Raw genomic sequence first — 20588 nt, forward strand, 5'->3', positions numbered from 1 at the left:
GGAGAGAAAGAACATCCTGAAGGAGGACATGGTCAACAAGGTCAAATGCCATCAAGCTTTCAAAGGGGATAATGAATGAATAAATGAATATAAAACATTTACTAAGCTTCCCTAACCCAAACAATACGAATGGGGGAAAGGCCACTTGGTTTGGCTGTTAGGAAGTCATTAGTGACCTCTGAGAGGCAAGTTTCAGAGTAATGGGCTGAGAAGCAAGATTGCAAGGAGTTGAGGAGAGAGGAAGTAATGAAGAAGTATCAGCAGTTATTTCAAGAACTTGGGCAATAAAAGGAAGAAGGGGTGGGACAGTAGCTAGATGAGACATAAAAATCATGGAAACCTTTATTAGAATTGTTAGAGAACTGAGTGTTTCATGGACAGAAAGGAAAGGCTTGATGCATTGAGACTGAACATATGTGTCAAAGAGGGGATAATTGCTGAAGGAAGGAGGTACTGGAGGAGGAGGGAGGAAATGGGACCAAGAACAACAGGAAAAAGGATGATCCCCAGGGAAATATTTTCTTCCATATGCAGAAAGAAGAAGGAGAGGGGGAGAGGTATGTGGGAGAAGGACTTGAATTAAGAGGAAACGTTAAGATTTAAAGGGTGTGGGGAATTATGAAGGTAAGAGTTTGAATTTGAGAAGAGAAAATTGGACTTGGTAAAAATGACATGAGGAGAAGGTAAAGGAGGAAAGGGCTTACGCTAAAAAAGCAGGGCTAGAGATGAAGGAAAAGGATTCAAGATGAATGAAAGGAAGGATTCCAAAAAGAGAACAGGGAGAAGGAAGTTAGTAAAGAAAGATAAGAATAATTGGTAGGACAAGGTAAGAGGTTAGTTGGAAAAGGGAAACAAAATGAAGCCAGAGAAGACTGTCAAGTTGCAAAGTGAGAAGGTGCTAATGAGATGAAAATGTGCTAACCAAGTGAGAAGGAAAGAGAAAGTTCTGGGGTTGAAAAGCTCTAGTGCCACCAAAGCTAGCCAGAGGAGCTCCTAGAGAGAATAACAAGGCTGAGGATCTCAGCTTGGCAAGTATGGGGAGCAAGGATGAGGCAGTGACTTAGAGTATATGATGTTCCAATTTCTGCCACAGCAAAATGACTGTTACCTACACTCAAAATTCATAATAGTAACAATAGAGAAGTCTGCTTCCTGGGGAACAAAGTCAGAGAAACTTCCATGACCTGTTCGACCTTATGACCACTATATACTTATGGCAATTAACATGGGCACAAATGTCATCCCTAGAAGAGACCTAGAAAGCATTGCTAAATGTTGTCTTGGGAAAGAAAGCAAAGCCCTTAGCCAGGCACTGTGTGACTTGCCCAAGGTCTGAGGGCAAATTTGAACTCAAGTCTTCTTGACTCCATGCCCAGCACGGTATCCCCTGCTTCACCTAACTGCCTCTAAAGATCCTAATCCATAGAGATGAATTAGAGTTCATAGGGAATCACTAAGATTTGGTAGATGAGGCCCATGACTGGCATATGGCTCTGGAATATTTGGGGAGAAAACAGTAAAAGCAGAGCAGGGTACATGTCAATTTGTATTAAATAGATACACTTCATTCGAGGAAATCTAGCAACCAGAATAGGGATAGAACACTGGTAGAAAGTGTATCTGTGAAGGTCAATAGAGACAAAACTGAAGTGGTATCATCATTGAGGTTTATCATGCAGCTTATTTGGACACACAGAATAAAGAGATTCTTTTGGGGAACAGATCACAAGCTTGGCACAAATGCACATTATAGAAATGACAAGGGGCAGCTAGGTGGTGCCGTGGATAGAGCACAGACCCTGAATTCAGGAGGACCTGAGTTTAAATTCGGCCTCAGACACATAACACTTACTAGCTCTGTGACCCTGGGCAAGTCACTTAACCCCATTGCCTAGCCCACAAAAAAAAAAGAAGTGATAAGAAATTTCAGTTATCTGTACATCTGCAAGAGTTGTATTTCTCTGGCCCAAACAGGGCAGCTAATAATTTCCTGACTGGACTATTACAATTTCTATCCTGCAAAAGGCAGAAGCAAGGATGGAAAATCCTTTTTTAAAAAAATCATCAAGAACTGATTTCTGGGTTGGAAAAGATGGAAATATAAGGGAAAGTGACCATTCCATCTAGGAATCTGTGATAGGGAAGGAGAGGCATACTAGGAATACTCTAACAGAATTCCTAAATTTGGGAAGAACATAGAAAGGTTGAGGGAAAGGATAGGTTGTACTCCATGACCTTAAGTTATTCTGGAGAAGTCAGCCCAGGAGGGATGAGAAGTTTTCAAGAATGGAATTCTGAAGACATAAATGGATACAATTTTGTTGAGGAGGAAAAGGGGTAGTTGTTTCAAGAGATCAGTGTGAGTACACAGGGAACTCACTCATTAACTTAGATTTTTAGGGGGGGCTAGGCAATGGGGTTAAGTGAGTTGCCCGGGGTCACACAGCTAGTCAGTGTTATGTGTCTGAAGCTGGATTTGAACTCAGGTCCTCCTGAATCCAAGGCTGGTACTCTACCCACTGTACCACCTAGCTGCCCCTATTAACTTAGATTAAAAAAAAAAGATGTATAGACAATAGAAGCAAGAGTATGTAGTGAAGGATGACTGCAAAAGAATGGTATAACCATGGAAGAATTGTGCTAGGAGTGCTAAAGCTCAGAATAAGGGAAGGCTTGCAAATGGAAAAAATCAGAGGGGTTTTTTTAGGTATATGAGGCAAAAGAAGGAAACTAAAAAAGGGATATGACTATTGGGGGACTGAATGATAACTGATGTCGGAGACGGGGCTGAGATGCTCAATTTACATGGCTTCTATTTTCCTGTCAAGGAAAATGATCTTTGACTTGGAAAGAATAGAGCAAAAACAAAACCAAAAAACAAAAAACAAAAAACAAAAAACTCATCCTTGGGTACCAAAATAACTAGTAAGATTGCCAATATAAATGTTCTTTCAAACATCACGGTGAGATATTAAAGAACTGGAAATGATTAAATGTCCCAGTTTTCCCAAAAGAACAGAATCAAACTATTGACCAGGGAGCTTGAACTAGATTCCTAACAAAATTCTAACTTTTAAAAAAAGTTATATTTGTGACTTTTGCTTTTAATATCACATTCATTTCTGAAAATCTCTCTCTATTACTGCTATGTCACACGGGCCTTCCAATGTGACAAAGGCTAAAAAAAGTTCAGCAAAATCAACCAAAACATTGACTATGCCTGAAAGTTTGTACAGTATTTCACATCACTGTCCTTCACTCCTCCTTCTAAAGGAGAAGATGCATTCTTATCTCTTCACTGGAGCAAAACTTGTTATTGGGATTGCATGGTGCTCAGGTTCATTTTATCGCTCTTTCAATTTATCCTGAAGGTTTGAAGCTGAAGACTTGTGCTTGTTGAAGTCAGAGAATATGTTGTTTTGGTATTTTTTTATCCCCACTGTCAGCACATCCCCTAGGCACTTAATAAATGCTTGCTGAATGATTGACACATGGTTTTCAGGTTCTACTTATATCAATCTGTCAGGTCATCCTCCTTGCCATGTTTCTATGAATTCCTCATATTTGTTATTTCTAATGGCACAATGATATTCCATTACATCATGTACCACCACTTTCTTAGTCACTGGCCAAACCAAGAGAACCAAATGTGTTTCTAATTGTTTGCTACTATAAAACTATGATTCTGTGAAAAATGCTGCTATGAATATTTTTGTATATATGGGACTAGAATGTATTCTCAAAGGGTGAGTTAGTCTAAGCCTAGAAAAGGAAGAGGTGATCACAAAGAATCAGCATGGTTTCATCAAGAATGGGTAATTCTATCCCCCCCACACTTTTTTTTACAGTGTTGCTTGATAAGCAGATCAGTTACAGATACAGTTTTATATTTCTTGGGCAAAAGCTGAAGAACAGAGGATAGATGCTACCTCCAAATTTATCCTGTCCTTATCTTGCTTGATTTATATGTTGTCATTCCCATTAGATTCTGAGCTCCTTAAGGGCAGGTACTATTTTTTTTTTTGCCTTTCTTTGTATTCTTAATGCTTGGCATTGTCCCTGGCGAGAGGTAGGGGCTTAATAAATCCTAGCTGACTGATATTACAGTCAGATGGATTAAAAACTGTTTGAATGGCCAAGCCTAAATGAATTAAATTAAAGGTTTTATATCAATACTAATGGAATGCCTAAGGGATCTGTACTTGGACCCAGAGATGGTTTGACATTTTTTATCAATGACTTGGATAAAGACACAAATCATAGGCATACCAAAATTCCAGATGACAAAAAGCTTGGAAAGAAAGCTACCAAATTGGATGACAAAGTCAGGATGCAAAAAGATCTGGACAGACTATAATATTAGACTGAGTCTAATAAAATGAGATTTCAAAGCCATAAGTGGATATGCTTACACTTCTGTTCAAAATGTTAAGCTTCATGAATTCAAGACAAGGGAGATGTGGCTAGTCAATGACTCCTCCGAAAAAAAAATCTGGGCAATTTAGTGGACCATAAGCCCCAAATGAGTCAATAGTCTGATATTTGAATATTTCAATGGGTTTGTGATCTCACTAACGTGGGCATTCCTCCATGGGGCAGAAGGCAACCCATCCGAAGTGATTGAACATTTAATATGGTATTTTCTATCTTCAATAAAATTTTTATTAATTATGATCCAGTCAAATTCAAAGCAAAAGGAACTCCAAACATTTATTAACTGCCTTCTATGAGTAGAACATCATGCTAGGCACCAGAAGTACAAAGTTTAGATAAGAGTAGTGCTGACCCTACATCTCAGGTCTATACATTTCTTTACTTTCTATCACTTTAAAGCTTGTTTCTCTTCATTAGTATATAAAATAGCATTTCACTGCTTTCTGAAGAGGTTTATACAGCAATCCTCAAAAGAAATGTAAGAACTGAAGTCAATAGCTTCCTCGTCATTAAGAAAATTAGATAAAACATAGTATTAGTTCTTGCATTTAGGGCTATCATCTTAGGAACATCTATTTTTACTATATTTAGTAAATCAGCAAATATTTGTTGGGTACCCTCTGTGTGCTAAACACTCTACTGGACACTATTTATTACTTCAGATTTAGTTCAACACTTGCTAAAGCCTGCCAGGCTCTTGAAATAAATGAATAAAAGTGTTTCTCACAGTAATTGCCTCAAATGTTAAGGTAATTTCTGGTGGATGAAAAGGAAAGTGTGCCTAGTGAACTGGGGATATTAGGTATGGAGGGAAAAAAAACTTAGCAAGGACATGACAGCCAACATCTAATATTTGAAGGGTTGCCACACAGTGAAAGGCTTAGACTTGTTCTCTTTGGACCCTGGGGGCAGACCTAGGAGAAATGAGTGGAAGGTACAAAGAGGCAAATTTGTGCTTGATGTGAGAAATGCTTTCCAAAAATTAGATCAATGCAAAAGGGGGGTGTGCTGCCTGTAGAGGTCATAGAATAGTGGATTTAGAGATGGAAGAGAAAAGGGCATTCAAGGTCATCTAGTCCAACTTTCTCACTGTACAGCTGAGGAAACTGAGGTCCAGAGAGATGTAACTTGCCCAAGGTCACATAGATAGTAAGCAACAGGTATTGGCTTCTCTGATCCCAGAGGGTTTTAAATGGATGGAGGATCATCACTTGTTAGAGATCTTGTAGACAGTAACCTTGTTCAGACGGACTGGATAAGAAAGCTTCCGGGGTCCTTTGCAATTCTGTGATTCTGTAATTTGCCAAAAAGTACACAGAACAAGATCGGTACTAGGACATGCCAAACATGTTGTCAAAACAAATGTTGAAAAAAATCACAGCTAATTGAAGAGAAGTGGTGAAAGGAAGGATACTGTTAACATAAGGAATGAAAGCTGGACTTTCTCGACCTTTTTAAAAATAATACTTTCAAACCTCGCCAAAATCTCTTTTCAGTTTATTCAGAGGTTTCTCTTCTGCCAATGAGTCAGTCAATAAGCATCCACAGAGTTCCCAGGAGGTACATAACACAAAACTTGGCTGAGCATTTTTTAAAATATAGAATGTTAGTTTCTTCTATAGGGTAGGCAGAGCCTTATCCCCTTTTCTTCCCTTAAAGGGTGATAGATAGCCTTTCTCATTCCAAGAGTTCCAGGCAACCTCACAATGGGCTTACATTTCCTAAGCAGCAGCTAAAATAAAGACCTCTCAGAAAACAGGATGGTAACATGGAATACAGGCTGATCTGCCAGTACAGTGAGCCCCAGGAATGTTCTTTTCGTGTGACCCTCGCCTCCCAGGGAAAGCATGAATAAGGAAAGCCACAGTACAAGATTTGTGCTTCAAATGCTCTCACAGCTCAACCTTGTCAGCTCCATTTGCCCAATTTAACTGAAATGAGGAAAACAAACTACAGTGTTGACTGAAAGAGGTTTGTAGAAAGAGGCCTATAACAAACTTCTTTATTTAGCTCTGAACCACATTCCTTAAATACAGGTAACTTTCAGCAAAATGAGAAATTGGGAAAATGAGAATAGGCTCTTACTTTTTTTCTCTCTGTATCCCGGGGAGGGGGGGTAACAAGATGTATTTATTTTATTTTTATAGTAGTCCTGAAGTTAATGCTTTCAAGCGGTTCCAATAATTAAAATCATTCTAAAACTTTAGGATAATTGCAGCTTTTAAGCTGTTACCTCATGCCCATTATCCTCACTGTTCTAACCCCCCTCCATAATCAGTGGTTATGGTTTGTCCTTCCTTCTCAAAGAGGACCATGACATCGGGAACTCGATGCCATGACGTGGAAGTGAATTGGATTTAAATGAGGGAGGGCTGTGCAAAGTCACCAGCCTCACTTTCTCCTCTGAAACCATCTGGGTCCAGTGGCCAGATATACATCAGGAGGACTAGAGATGGCCCAGCATAGTCAATGGTAAAGCTTTTGAGTTCTGTCTTACTAATCTTTAACACCATATTGAGATTCTATCATTCACCTAGCACAGGTACATGATAGGACCTCTGGTTTCCTGAATCAGGGTCCTTTGCTCATATGTTAATGCCATGATTCCCTTCTCCCACCCCCAACCCACCTCACAGCCAAGTAGCAGAAGAACCTATGAGGTTCTACAATTGCTCACAGGCCTGTACCACTTTTTCCAAATCGGTGGCACTTTTAAAATGAGAAGCTGTAATATACTGTGCTACTCAAAATACAAATGTTAAGTTCTTGGAAACATGCCTATTTCATCATTTGTGTTATAATTGCTTCCCATCTGAAATAATTACTTATTTAAATCTGGTCTTAAGAGTTAACACTTCATTAATCCTGTAACGGAGCTGTATTTACACCTCTGAAATGGTTTCTGGATATTACTACAAAATTAGAAAATCAGTCAACTCAATTTGCTTTTAAAAGGTTTGTTTCAAAATGTGTCTTTTTTGGAGGGGAGGGGTAACTTATTATGGTTTCCCACTTGCATAAAACTTTCTGATCATTTAAAGGATTTGCTTCATGGGAGAACTGCCCAGAAAAACAGGCTTGAAACGTGGACACTTTCAAAATTCTCGCCTTCCGTGTACCTAGAGGGGATGGGTGGATACCCCCTAACTCAGGCTCTCCAGACTCACAAATCGACAGAAATGTCCTCCTAGTAAGAATGCAGCCACACCCCTTCATCCTGGAGCGAAGCCCTCTTCAGGACAGAAGAGTAAGAAGCCGTACCCAGGAAGGAAGGGGCCCTTTTAAGGAGGGGCACAAAGACACCGTCTGCTGCAGTTCAGATCAGCTACTTATCTATAAGGCGGGTGAAGACTTCGTAAAAAACGAGCACATTTTCGACTAGAGTCGAGTTTGTATAACGGTTTCTGAAGCTGGGCGTTGGAAACCTCTCCAAGCAACCACGGCCCAGTGATTCATCTCCAGTGATTCACGATCCCCTTCCCTCTTCATTCCTTCTATCCTGCTCTACTGCCTCCCCTCTCTCTGACTCCGGACCGTCCGATTCTGGACAAAACCCGCAGGGTCCCTAGACACAGTGGACTGCCCAGCAGGATAAAATGAATTCGCAGAACCCAGCCCATCCTTCCTCTTCCGCTAGGCACAAAAGGGAAGTAACAATGCCTCAAGAACTTCATTTTCTGAAGTGCACGCCTCCTCCTCCCTCCTCCCAAATCTCGGGCTCTCTTTCTTTCTCGCTGCCTCCTTCCGTCACGGCCGAGAAATCGCTCTCCCCCCGCCTCTCCTCCCACTTGGCCACGGTCTTTCTTCACTCTGGTCCTTCCTGGCAGAGTCCTTTTGGCTCCTCAGGCCTCCCTTTCGCCCTTTTGGTTGAAAACCAAGGTGCCCCTCCCACCTCTTCCTCCTACGCCCCTTTGGAAGAGTCTGCTAGACCTCTCTCCTCCTTTTCCAATCTCGAGTTCTTAGTGGGTCCCCCAACTTCCTCTAAGCTTTCGCCCACTTCTTCAACGTGCCCAAAGGTGGGAATCACCCCCTCCTGCAGGGGATAATCAGCAGTATTCCGAGCCCAGCCCCAGAAATAACGGGATAGGGCTCTCCGCCCAGTTTGGGGGAGACGGGGGAGGGCTAAGGGCGGCACCCCCGCCCACCCTTACCCCACCCCTCCACACCCCCTCCCCGTTCCCTCCCTACTCTGTCCTTTCTCTCTGGGTCCCCATTGGCTGGCGAGTGGCCGGGGATTGGCCAGCTGCAGGGGCCCCCTCCGCCAATATAAGAATCGCCAACGAAGCGGGGTCCCGCTCTCTGCTGCTCCAGTCGCCCAGGTCTTTTCGCCTTAGCCGCAGCCAGCACCACCACCACCACCACCACCGCCGCCGCCACCACCACCACCACCGCCCCTCTCTTCGCTGGTCGCGCTCCACGCAGCAGCCACTGCCCACTAGCTCCAGCAGCCCTCCAGCCATGACTACCCGGTCGGTATCCTCATCCTCCTACCGCAGGATGTTCGGCGGCAGCAGCGCGGGCGGACGGCCCAGCTCCAGCCGCAGCTACGTGACCTCGACCACCCGCTACAGCTTGGGCAGCGCCATCCGCCCGACACCACCCGCAGCGTGTACTCCTCTTCCCCGGGCGGCGTGTATGCCACGCGCTCGTCGGCGGTGCGCCTGAGGAGCAGCGCCCCGATTCCCGGGGTGAGGCTGCTCCAGGACTCGGTGGACTTCTCCCTGGCCGACGCCATCAACACCGAGTTCAGGAACACCCGCACAAACGAGAAGGTGGAGCTGCAGGAGCTGAATGACCGCTTCGCCAACTACATCGACAAGGTGCGTTTTCTGGAGCAGCAGAACAAGATCTTGCTGGCTGAGCTAGAGCAGCTCAAAGGGCAGGGCAAGTCGCGCCTGGGGGACCTGTACGAGGAGGAGATGCGGGAGCTGCGCCGGCAGGTGGACCAGCTCACCAACGACAAAGCCCGGGTGGAGGTGGAACGGGACAACCTGGCCGAGGACATCATGCGGCTCCGCGAGAAGTAAGAGTAGCGCTTAGTTCGCTGGGATCCATTGTCTGTTTCACCTAGTTGGGGAGGAGGAGGGATAAAGACTCCATCCCAGGTCTGGCCAGGGCTGCCACGCCCTTAGGCCCTTGGGGCGTGGTGGAGGAGAGGGCGCTGGGGCTGGGGAAGGAAGAGAGTAGGGAACTGTGTGGTTTGGTATCTGTTTTGAGGTTGCCCCGCCCTTCATCTCTTGCAGCTCTCCACGAAGCCCACTCTATTCTGCCGAAGCACTGGCTTTAAAAAGTTGCTCACGATTGTCTCCCATTTATTAGCTCTCCCATTGTTGGAGGCGGGAAAGAGTTCCACTAACTTTTCCCCAAGTTTCCTTGCCTCCTTCCTGGAGAGCCTCAGAAAGAAAGAAAGGGATGACTTGGGGGAGGGAGGCGAGACAAAGGGCAGTGACGCCACGGGCTGGGGCACACTCCCTGAGCTGCTCGTCCCTCCAAGTCCCACTTCCATCAGTCCCAAGGTCCTGCAGCCCCTACTCCCTCGAAGGAGACGACTAGAAAGAGCCGAAGTTAGCTGTCTATCATTAGAGAATTGGTTCTTCCCCTCCCCCCCCCCGGAGGAGGAGAGGGGGGAGCGTTCGGTGGTTGGGTGTGGCTGCTCGTCCGCCCTGCTGGCGGTTTCCCACTTCCTCCTTGGTTGATGTGTCACTGTTTCAGGTTGCAAGAGGAGATGATGCAGAGAGAGGAAGCTGAGAGCACCTTGCAGTCTTTCAGACAGGTTTGTAGCCCTCCTTCTCCGCCACCTTTGTCCATTCCACACGCAGTTCTAAAAGTTGGTCCTGAACCCAAACTCTGCTTCGAACAGTTTCCAGACGGTTGGCGCAGCCCTCTAGCGGTGGCCAGGTGCCAAATCCGAGCTCCCCAGGAACTGGGGGATTTGCCTGAGTGTCACCGGAGCATACAAAGGATAGTAATAGAATCCTCCTTAGCTTTTAACTTTGTTTCAAGTTTTCAAAGAACGGGGCAGTCTTCGTTTTTCCCACGCTTTCTGAGACTCAGATTTGAGCAGCCCCCATTTGAGTGGGATTGCGATTTGCAGAAGTCAAAGAAGTTTGGCATTTTTGTATTGTATCCTGGCCAGAAGAAGCGCAACATACATTGGTCAGAGTGTAAAATGTTGTTTTAAGAAGAACTTGCTGTGAATAAATAGAATCAAAGCAGAAACTAAATGGAAGGGGCTGGTAGAGAGGAGGAGGAGTCCTACTGTAGAGTAAACTAAAAGGGGGGGGTAAAACAAAAGGGCTCCCATACACAACTATTTTTTTTTATCTTGTAAGGATGAAAAGGAGCCATCTGTCCTGATGGCTATAGAGTATTAGTGGTTTCTATGGGATTCACTATGGAATGTAGATATAAGCATTCTGGCAAGTGGGGTCCCCGTAGACAGAAAGAATAGAAGTCTTTGTGTTCACAGGGAAGCTTGCAAAAGGCTGCATTCTTCCAGAATATGTAATCATACGAGCACAGTTTTAATTGGAGACAAGTATTTTATAACAGAAAGTTATACTTAAACCTAAGCCGGACATTAGATATGGCGTTAGAACTTTTAAAGGAACATTAAAGCCGGTCTCAAAAGGACCTCCATTCCTTTTTTTCTTTTGTTTGCAATATCCTTTTTCAGGAAGTTTTTCTTTAAAAAGGTGCTGTCATGGATGAGGGTAAGACAGAGGCCTTATAAAGCTAAACTTGTTTTTCAAGTAACATTTTCAAAATAGATGTGATATGCTCCAGAACTTTGACAAATCTGAGGCTGTGTTAAGAGAATTGAAAATGAGGGAGCAGCTAGGTGGCGCAATGGATAGAAAACCAGCCCTGTAGTCAGGAGGACCTGAGTTTAAATCTAGCTTCACACTTACTAGTTCTGTGTGACCTTGGGCAAGTCACTTAACCCCATTGCCTCCCCCCCCCAAAAAAGGAAAATGAAGTGCAGAATGGTTACCTAGTATAAGTACTTTTTAGAGCACACTGTTAAGCTCATTATTAGATTAAGATTTATTCTAGCCTCTCCTGGATGGAGGTGTTTAGGACATTTAGATCCAAGATATATACATACGTGTATACAAGCATACACACGTGCAAACATATACTTACACCAGGATAAACTGTGAAGTGTAGGGTAGTGAGAAGTGTGAAAGATCTGAAAATATAGGGCTCAGATTCAAATCCTGCCTCCATAGTTTCCTATCTGTGTGATCTAGGGCAAGTGACTTAAGTTTCCTCTGTCTCAGTTTCCTTAACTGGAAAGTGAGGGGATTGGACTAAATGACCTAAAAGATCCCTTATATCACGAAATGGATCATAGAAATGGATGAGGAAAGAAGGATAGAGTAATGCGATTCCATTTTGAAGAATTGGTAGGAAAGGAATGATCTTGAATGATTTGATCACTTTTCCATTCACTTGAGTTTGTCAGTTTTACCTGCTAGTGATATTTTAGTGTTGTTTTTTTTTAATTTGTAAGTCCCAGTTTCAGGGTAAAGTTGTCCACCCACCATGTTATGAGTATATTCAGAAATCAAAGTGGATTTGCCAAATTAAAAAACATATGAAGACATATTGTAGAAAAATGGGTTCTTGTCTTTATTCACTCATTTTCGAAGGATGAATGGCGTTTGTCCTGTACACTTATAACTAGGTGATGGTAAATGTTCAGTGACAAATTTAATTATACCTAGCCTTTAAGTCTTCATTGGTACATTCAGCAGGATGGTCACTGCCAGAGAAGCAGTACAGTAGAGAATGTGCTAAGCTTGAATTCAGAAGATCTGGATTCTAGTACTATCACCACTTAGTAAGCAGCAGCGTGACCCTGACAAGTCGTTTTACCTCTTCTTCCATTTCCCCATTTTTAAGGTGGAGCTAATGCCTACTCTCTGGATGTCATAGGTTTACTGAAAGGATCTGAACACTCTAAGAAAAGCTCTCAGATCTGAAAAAGCACTTTTAAAATAGAAATCATACGAATACACAATTGACCAATGATGCTTTAGAGTAATATCATATCAGCAGTAATACAGAGGGCATTTTCAGTCTCAGTACTTTTATGAATTTATTATGTTCTTTTCAGTCTTGTAGAATGACTGATGTGGCACTTTTCTTTGAGGGAGCCAGAACTGTTTGCCATAACTATTTTCACAGCTGAACAAAAAGCCAATTTTTTTTCCACTCAAAATTGGATCTTTTTTAGCTTATCAGTTACTCAGTTGATTTTTTTCCAGTGAGAGTGTTACGAGTGTCTCTGAATTTTGTAGAGTAAGAACTATACACCAAATATTTCTTAAAGGATAAAATACAGACATTTCCGAAGGGGAAGGAATAACCCATCTACGTGCAAAGGTCATACATTCTAATTAGGAAATATGAATATTTACAAATGGAATTATTAAATCTGTTGTATATTGAGATAAATGAAGGTAAGACTTCAATAGGCAACAGGAAGATCTCTACATACACATTTATTTTTAAGAGTAAGAATGAGGTTCATTTTAAACAGTCATTTCGAAACTAGTTCTAGTAACTGACTTGAACTCGTGGAAGGAAAAGGATTCCCACACCCTTAAGATGCTCAAGATGGGCAGATGCAGCTCAGAGGCCAAATGAGAGATGCAGAACAAAGGTGAATAGAGGTGTTTAATTTTTCCTCCCTTGCCCTTTTCTTGGCAATGACAATACATATCCAGAGCTAGAGTACTCAAATACCAAACAAGGCTCATAAATCCTTGGAAACAAAGCGATATCTAAAAATGTATTTTCAAAAGATTTGGGGTAGGATATGTAGTTTTGTTTTATTTAGTCATGAAACTTCAGGGTTCAATAGGTGCCCCCCCAAAAAAAAACCCAACAAAAAGATCTTGGGAAGTCAGGAAGACCTGAATTCAACTCTAGACATGTATGTTCGATAGCTGTGTGTCACTTCATCTCTGCTTGCCTCAGTTTCCAGCTCTGTAAAAGGGAGATAATAATAGTACCTATCTTCCAGAGGTGGTAGGCTAAAATAAGGCACTTGAAAAGCACTTTGCATACCTTAAAGCGCTACATAACTACTAGCTATTATTATTCTTATATTGCAAGCCTGAAAAGTAAATAGATCTAATTATTACCATTGTTGTGTGAAATTTGATCTTAAAAGCTCTCTCCTGTTGAAAAAAAGTTCCTCAAATATTTTTTAACTGAATATAAATGTTACTTCAATGGAATAGATAGTGGTAGAACAGCTGCTTGGGACCATTTGTTTTTTGTCTGCCCGTAGGGGGCCTTGTAACTATTCTGTGCATCACTATCATGAGTACATAACTTTGGGAACGACTGGCATTCTGTAGCATGTATGCGTTTCTCTACGCAGCTTTATAACTGACATAGTTGGGGTATTTATCACAGGGTTGTTGAACGCCTTTGAAGTTCTGTCCATTTTTGTTATGTCTGAAAATCTTCTTAATCTGGAGTTGATGGTGGTCCACTCAGAAGTGCATTTTCAGTGAAAGATTTTAGGTTTTCCCTTGAGTTCATATATATCCAGGTGAAGGTACAGTATGAGACATCAGAAGATTCACAGGCTTATTAAATGGTCAGTGTATTTTAAATTTGGAAAGAAGCCTTTAAAATAGGTTAGGCAAATAATCGAAATTTTACAAATGAGAGGAGAACAAGGGAGATTTAAGCAACTTGACTAGATAGGTCAATCAGTAAGTATTAATCACCTATTGTGTGTCAGGCACAGTGCTAAGTGTTGGCAGTATAGAGAAGTGATATAGACACAACCCTTAACAACTTTAACATTCTGTCAGGGGAGACATGGCTATATGTAGGTTTTTATGTAATAAATAAACAAGATAATTGTTTACCTTAGAGGCAGGAGGAGAGGTTTTAGAAAAGGCTTCACATAGAACATGACACGAGACAAGTCCTGAAGAAAACTAGGTGTTCTAAGATGTAGGAGTAAAGCAGTATTTTAAAAAATTATAATCCATTTAAAAAAAGAATAAAAAAATTATAATCCAGGGAAGCAAACAATAGATTTTGTTGTCCGAGATGTCCCGTAAGTGAACAGATTAGTATAATTAGATTAATCTCAAAGACTATTTTTCCATGAAGATCTTCTGTTACCACTTCTGTAATCAAAGATAACTCACATTTGTGGAAGACTTGAAGGTATACAGAGCACTTTTCCCATATAACAAGCCAAAGACGCAGAAAATGACAGTATGATTATCCTCAGCTTGCATATGAGGAAACCAAGACTTGTATGGGTGAATTGACTTTTCCAAGGTTGCATAGCTAGTGATCGTCTGAGCTGGGATATGAGTCCAGGTCTGGAAAAAGATCTCACCTTTAAAATCCAGTTCTTTTAGGTGATATTCCCAGATGTTTGTGATGAGTTGGGTCAACTTTTACCCTAAAAGCCTGATTTGCCAGTGAGCATTTATAACTGCTTCTCAAAACTGTCCTGGAGCATCTGTTGAAGTAAAGTGTTGGTTGAAACAACAAAAGTGTTCTTAATAATACATAATAATGACAAAAGCTGACATTTATATAGAACCTATTATGTGTCAGGCACTGTGCTATCAGCTTTGCAAACACTATTTCAGGTGATCCTCACAACAATCCTGGGAGGTAGGTGCTATTACTGAGGCCATTTTACATTTGAGGAAACTGAGATAAGTGTAGTTGAAATGACTTGCTTAGGGTCATACAGGTGGTAAGTACCTGAGGCTGCAGTTGAACTCAGGTCTTCCTGACTCCAGGCCCAATATTCTATCCACTACAAACCTGTATTATTTATTTAACAGGCTATATTATTTATAATATAATAAAATAATATAATATGTGTAACATATATATACCATTACATTATATGTAACAATAATATATGATAAATATAATAATGATATAATAACAGACTTATTTAACAGACTATAAAAAACTCAGTCTGGCACTTTCTTACAGAGAATAAAGTAGGTCTCCAATGAATCTCATCCAAAAACCTCGAAATAAAATGGTTAAAGCTATAAGATTATGTGGGACGTGGGATCATTCCCAAGGTTAGTGTTATAGGAAGGCCTTTCAAATCTATTAATTGAAGTGACGATATAATTGCCAAAACTTTTTTCTTTTTTAATCAGGATGTTGACAATGCTTCCTTAGCGCGTCTAGACCTGGAGCGTAAAGTTGAATCCCTGCAAGAAGAGATTGCTTTCTTGAAGAAACTTCATGATGAGGTAAATGGAGTCCTCTGACGTGATTGGATGTAGACTATAGTGATGGCATCTGTGACATGGTTGATTTATTCATGCACTCTTTTTTCCAGGAAATCCAAGAGCTGCAGGCCCAGATTCAAGAACAACACGTTCAGATCGATGTGGATGTTGCCAAGCCCGACCTCACTGCAGCCCTGCGTGATGTCCGTCAGCAGTACGAAAGCGTGGCTGCCAAGAACCTTCAGGAGGCTGAGGAATGGTACAAGTCCAAAGTAAGAGCATGAACCAATGTGGTTAGTTACCGAGGAAAATAATTGTGCTTTGAGAAAGCTTAGATCCCTGATGCTGCTCCTCCTTACTTCCTGTAGTGATGCTTGGTCACGTGTAGGACTAGTTCTTTGGTCCCCAACATCCATTTTCCAGAAAGAAGTTTATTTTTGGTCTTTTTTGTTTGGTTTATTTTTGGTCAGATTCTCATTATTTTTCAGTAACTCATCCTGGCCCTCTATTGAAATGGACCCCCCCCCCAAACATACATTCTGAAGACATTTTATTTATTTGAGTGAGGTGATCTGATAATGCTGAACTAAAATGGTTAGTCAGTACCTCTACCTCTTCTTCCTCTGATTTGCATGATATTAACCTCATTTTTAAAGAGCTGTCTTCCCCATTTAAGTATAAAAATTTATATTTGTTGTTTGTACTGTGCTGAGTTTTTGCATTTTCCTGTTAAAGGCTCTTCAGTCCTCCAGATAGAAAACACCATGACACCAGTAGCTTAAGGAAAAGATTAACGGGCCGTGGATCAAAGTCAGGTTGTATAAAACCAGACAGCCTGATATCTTTAAACATACAGAAATGGAACTGAATTATCCAGAGAGGCAGAATACTGAATGTTATTTCACTAGGAAGTAATCAATAAGCATTAATGAAAGACCCACTCTAAACGTGGTACTCTTATTAGGCATTAAGGATATAAAGACTAAAGTGACAGAGTCCTGCCCTCAAGAAGCTTACTGGGGGAGATGATGTCTACATGTCTAGGTCTCTATACAAAATAAATTTTGAATTTTTTCTTTAACAGTTTGCTGATCTCTCTGAAGCTGCTAATAGGAACAATGATGCCCTGCGCCAGGCTAAGCAAGAATCTAATGAATACCGACGACAGGTGCAGTCCCTCACCTGTGAAGTGGATGCACTTAAAGGAACTGTGAGTACGACGTAGCTTTAAAGAGGGGGACGTTGCATTTTCCCTTGGCTTCCATTTTTAATCTTAAATTTGACAATTTCTGAAAGGAACATTCTCCATTTATATTGAATATGTCCCTTTACCAGTTTTTTGAAAGGTAAGTCCCTTAGTTGAATAGTAGCCTTTCTGTTCTGTTGACATAATGTAGGTATCCTATATAAGTTAACTTGACTATAAGAGTAAGAGTAACCTGAACCATGATGGGGTAGGCAGATTTCAGTTTTCCCATCTATTCCTAATGCATTTAAGGGTAATTCTGATAGTAATTTGCAGTAGAGAAAGAAGAACAATGAAGGAATGGAATTTAGAATGAAGAGATATAAAAATTTTTAATCCAAAATATGTGATGTCAGAATAAATTCAAGTTAATAATGGACCAGAAATCCATGATCCTGTATCTTAGATTAATCTTTCATAACAAGAAGGGACTTCATACTTAACCTCCTTCCCCTGCCCCTCCCCCAAATAAGAATAATATTCTGAGAAAGGTATTTTATCATAGTCTCTGAAGTTGTTTCAGCTCATTGGGTGAAGATCTGTGTTTGTGCTTGAAAATAACTGCATAGCCTCCGCAGTGTGAAGAGACTATTATGATCAAGCCAAAAAGCCATCAAATGGGAATCCTAGGGTATCTCTGTGAGCTAATATTAAAGGCTTCTCTCCATTCTTGCAGAATGAGTCCCTGGAACGCCAGATGCGTGAAATGGAGGAGAACTTTGCTGTTGAAGCTGCTAACTACCAAGACACTATTGGCCGCCTGCAGGATGAAATCCAGAACATGAAAGAAGAGATGGCTCGTCACCTGCGAGAATATCAGGACCTGCTGAATGTCAAGATGGCTCTTGATATTGAGATTGCCACCTACAGGAAACTACTGGAGGGAGAGGAGAGCAGGTAGAAAATGTGAATCTGTGTACGTGGATGGACTTCCCTGGTTTGGAACAATGAGTGTGTTTTTGGGTGGGGAAATTGCAACCACACACAACAAAGAGGTGATTTAAAGGAATCCTTTGTAAGCTTTTGGAAAGGCAGGCCCTTTTGTAATGTGATCGCCTCTTTAGAAGTATGGTTTTCCCTAAAGCCTCTGTCCATATATAGCTGTTCTCTGTCGTTGGGGTTGTTGTAACGTGACTCTTCTCCTGCTTTATTTTCTTACAGAATTGCTCTGCCTCTTCCCAATTTCTCTTCCCTGAATCTGAGGGGTAAGTATTTGCTTTTCATTTGTGAAGAAGTCCGCCACTCGTAACCACTGGGCCATTTTGTTTTCTGGGAAAGGGCATCCTTTGTTAGAATGGATCTGATAATGACTCAGCAGCGAAAATTACACTAAATGTCCAGAGTCTAGGACTGTTTGTTTTCTGATTACATGTACGTCAAAGACCTAAATGGGAGATGCTCAATCCCAAACCACCTAATTACCCTCTTAATGCCGCCATGGTTTGAACATGGAGGTTTTAAAAATCAGTGAAAGGCTCTTACAGGGCAACTCTAGCTTTTAGACTTCTTAGTGGTGAATCATTATACTGAACAGCTATAAAGAAAATAAGTTTCATAACTCTTCAATTAAAATTCTTATGTTGCCTTTGAATTTCATTCTTTCTCTCTTATGTGTGATCTTTCCTCAGAAACCAACCTTGAGTCACACCCGATGGTTGACACCCATTCAAAGAGAACACTCCTAATCAAGACTGTTGAAACTAGAGATGGACAGGTTGGTATCCCCTGAATTAAGGCAATGGGTGATCTAAGGGAGAAACCAATAGCAAGTCATGCTATTCCCCAGGTTTACCCAAGTTATGCATTCAAACAGTCAAATTCCAAAGAGTGGCTAGAATCCAAAACAGACACTCAGCCAACTCATGAAGTGGTACCTGGAGGTGAAAGTGTGATGAGCCTCTTCCTGCAGTGCAGTTAATCTGCATTTCCCAAGATGGCTAATTAGAAATGGAAATAAGTGAGCTGGGTTAGGATGCCTCAGGGGGCCCTTGACCTTGATCCAGCTTGTCTCCATGGGTAATCTCAGTTGTTAAAATACCACCTTTTAAAATTGGGATCTTCAACCAGCCATAACTGATGAGAAGACATTAAGAGTAGCTGAAGGCTTTGAAGGAGTGATCTTGACTTCTGCCACTTGTATTGCATTTGTGAAAATGTACTGCAGAAGCTGAAGCATGAAAAAAGGGGGATTAGGGAGCCATAGTCTGTTTTCTACTGGTAAAATGCAGTTAATGACACAGCTGGAATAGGGCAAATCGGCTCCTTCCTGCATCTACCCTGTGGTGCCAGGACTTGCTGTCAGCTAGTCTCTTGACACCTTGCAGTTTGCCGAATTATAATCAGGGGATTGGAGGCAATCTACAAAGTGAAATGGAACTGTCCACAAACTCATGTGTTTGATGGTCAAGTTGTATTTGGAGAAAGGGAAGGTAAACAAGAACACTAAAGTGTCCAATTTACATATTTTCCTGTGTGCTTTTGAGCTATTGATGAGCATCTGTCAGCACCATCATAAAAATATCCATCTATATTCTTGCCTGTGTAATTGTTTAACTCTCCATGAGAAGCATATGTAAATAGGCCAAAAGTATTTCACTCCCATTTACAGAGTCTGCTGCACTCAACCAAACTGGAAGTACACCTAGTAACAGGAGGAATCCCTCCTGAAAATGCATTTTAGAAGTGATGACATTATCTATACCATTCATGGGCCAACACAAAGGTTCTTTTCAAAATGGAACTTTCACCTTCCTGCTCAACTCTTTATTCTTTAATACCATCCTGTTACTTTCCCAAGTTTGTTGGAGGGAGAAGGATTGTGAAGATCAAAGCCCATTTTATTACAGGGGAATTTGAGGTTTGAGATTCTAATGCTAAGTCTAAATTGTATATCTTGAGTTTTTAACTCTCTTCATTTTTAAAAAACCCAACAGGTCATCAATGAAACTTCTCAACACCATGATGATCTGGAATGAAAAGTGTGAGCTGACTGCAGTAGAATCTTACCAGCAAGAAGAAAAAAGAATTCCATATGTTAAAGAAACAGCTTTTAAGTGCCTTTCTGCAGTTTTCCAGGAGCGCAAGATAGATTTGGATAGCTATAATGGAATAGGCTTTAGTTCTTACGAACTGACCCTAGTAAAAGATTTAGAAAGTTTACAACAAAATCTAGTTTACAATGATATCTTGTGCTATCATACTTTTTTAAGAAGTGTTTTTGAATACCATAAAACTGCTTTTTATTTCCAGCCAGTGTCTGACCAACCTATTACTGCTTCAATAAATCTTTGGAAAATATTGTTTTTGCTCATGAGTTTCATTTTTAAAAATAAGCCATTGTTTAAAATGTGTCATTTTAGATTAGAACCTTGCCATGATTCTCTAATCCTTTGATTTGGTAACTGTTTTCCTGATGATTTCTTTAGTTTAAGAGTATATTTACAAACAACAGAAGGCCTTAGCATTTCCATTTCTCCATCCTTTTCCTCATCCTCAGAGCAGCTAAAAGTAGGGCACTGAATCAAAGTCTGGTATTTGTACAACATACTTAAGGTCTAGATCAGGGGTGGGGAACCTTAATAAAAGGGTTTGTTCTATACAAATTGATCTCAGTCAAAGGACTGCACCTGAGAACCTAGAGGGCCACATGTGGCTTCAAG

At 41.2% G+C, this 20588-nt stretch overlaps 1 protein-coding gene across 1 annotated transcript; it reads left to right on the forward strand.

Moving 5' to 3' along the window:
* Positions 1-8719: 8719 nt before the first annotated feature.
* VIM (vimentin) lies at positions 8720-20226 on the forward strand. Its single transcript, XM_020966863.2, is given in 10 exon segments — positions 8720-9025; positions 9028-9457; positions 10147-10207; positions 15609-15704; positions 15794-15955; positions 16768-16893; positions 17606-17826; positions 18091-18134; positions 18558-18643; positions 19863-20226. Coding segments are annotated over 10 exon segments (1401 nt in total). The 5' UTR covers positions 8720-8892; the 3' UTR covers positions 19905-20226.
* Positions 20227-20588: the final 362 nt, after the last annotated feature.

This window comes from Phascolarctos cinereus, unplaced genomic scaffold (assembly GCF_003287225.1).
Source record: "Phascolarctos cinereus isolate Bilbo 61053 unplaced genomic scaffold, phaCin_HiC Scaffold_1;HRSCAF=81, whole genome shotgun sequence".
NCBI classification, from domain to species: domain Eukaryota; kingdom Metazoa; phylum Chordata; class Mammalia; order Diprotodontia; family Phascolarctidae; genus Phascolarctos; species Phascolarctos cinereus.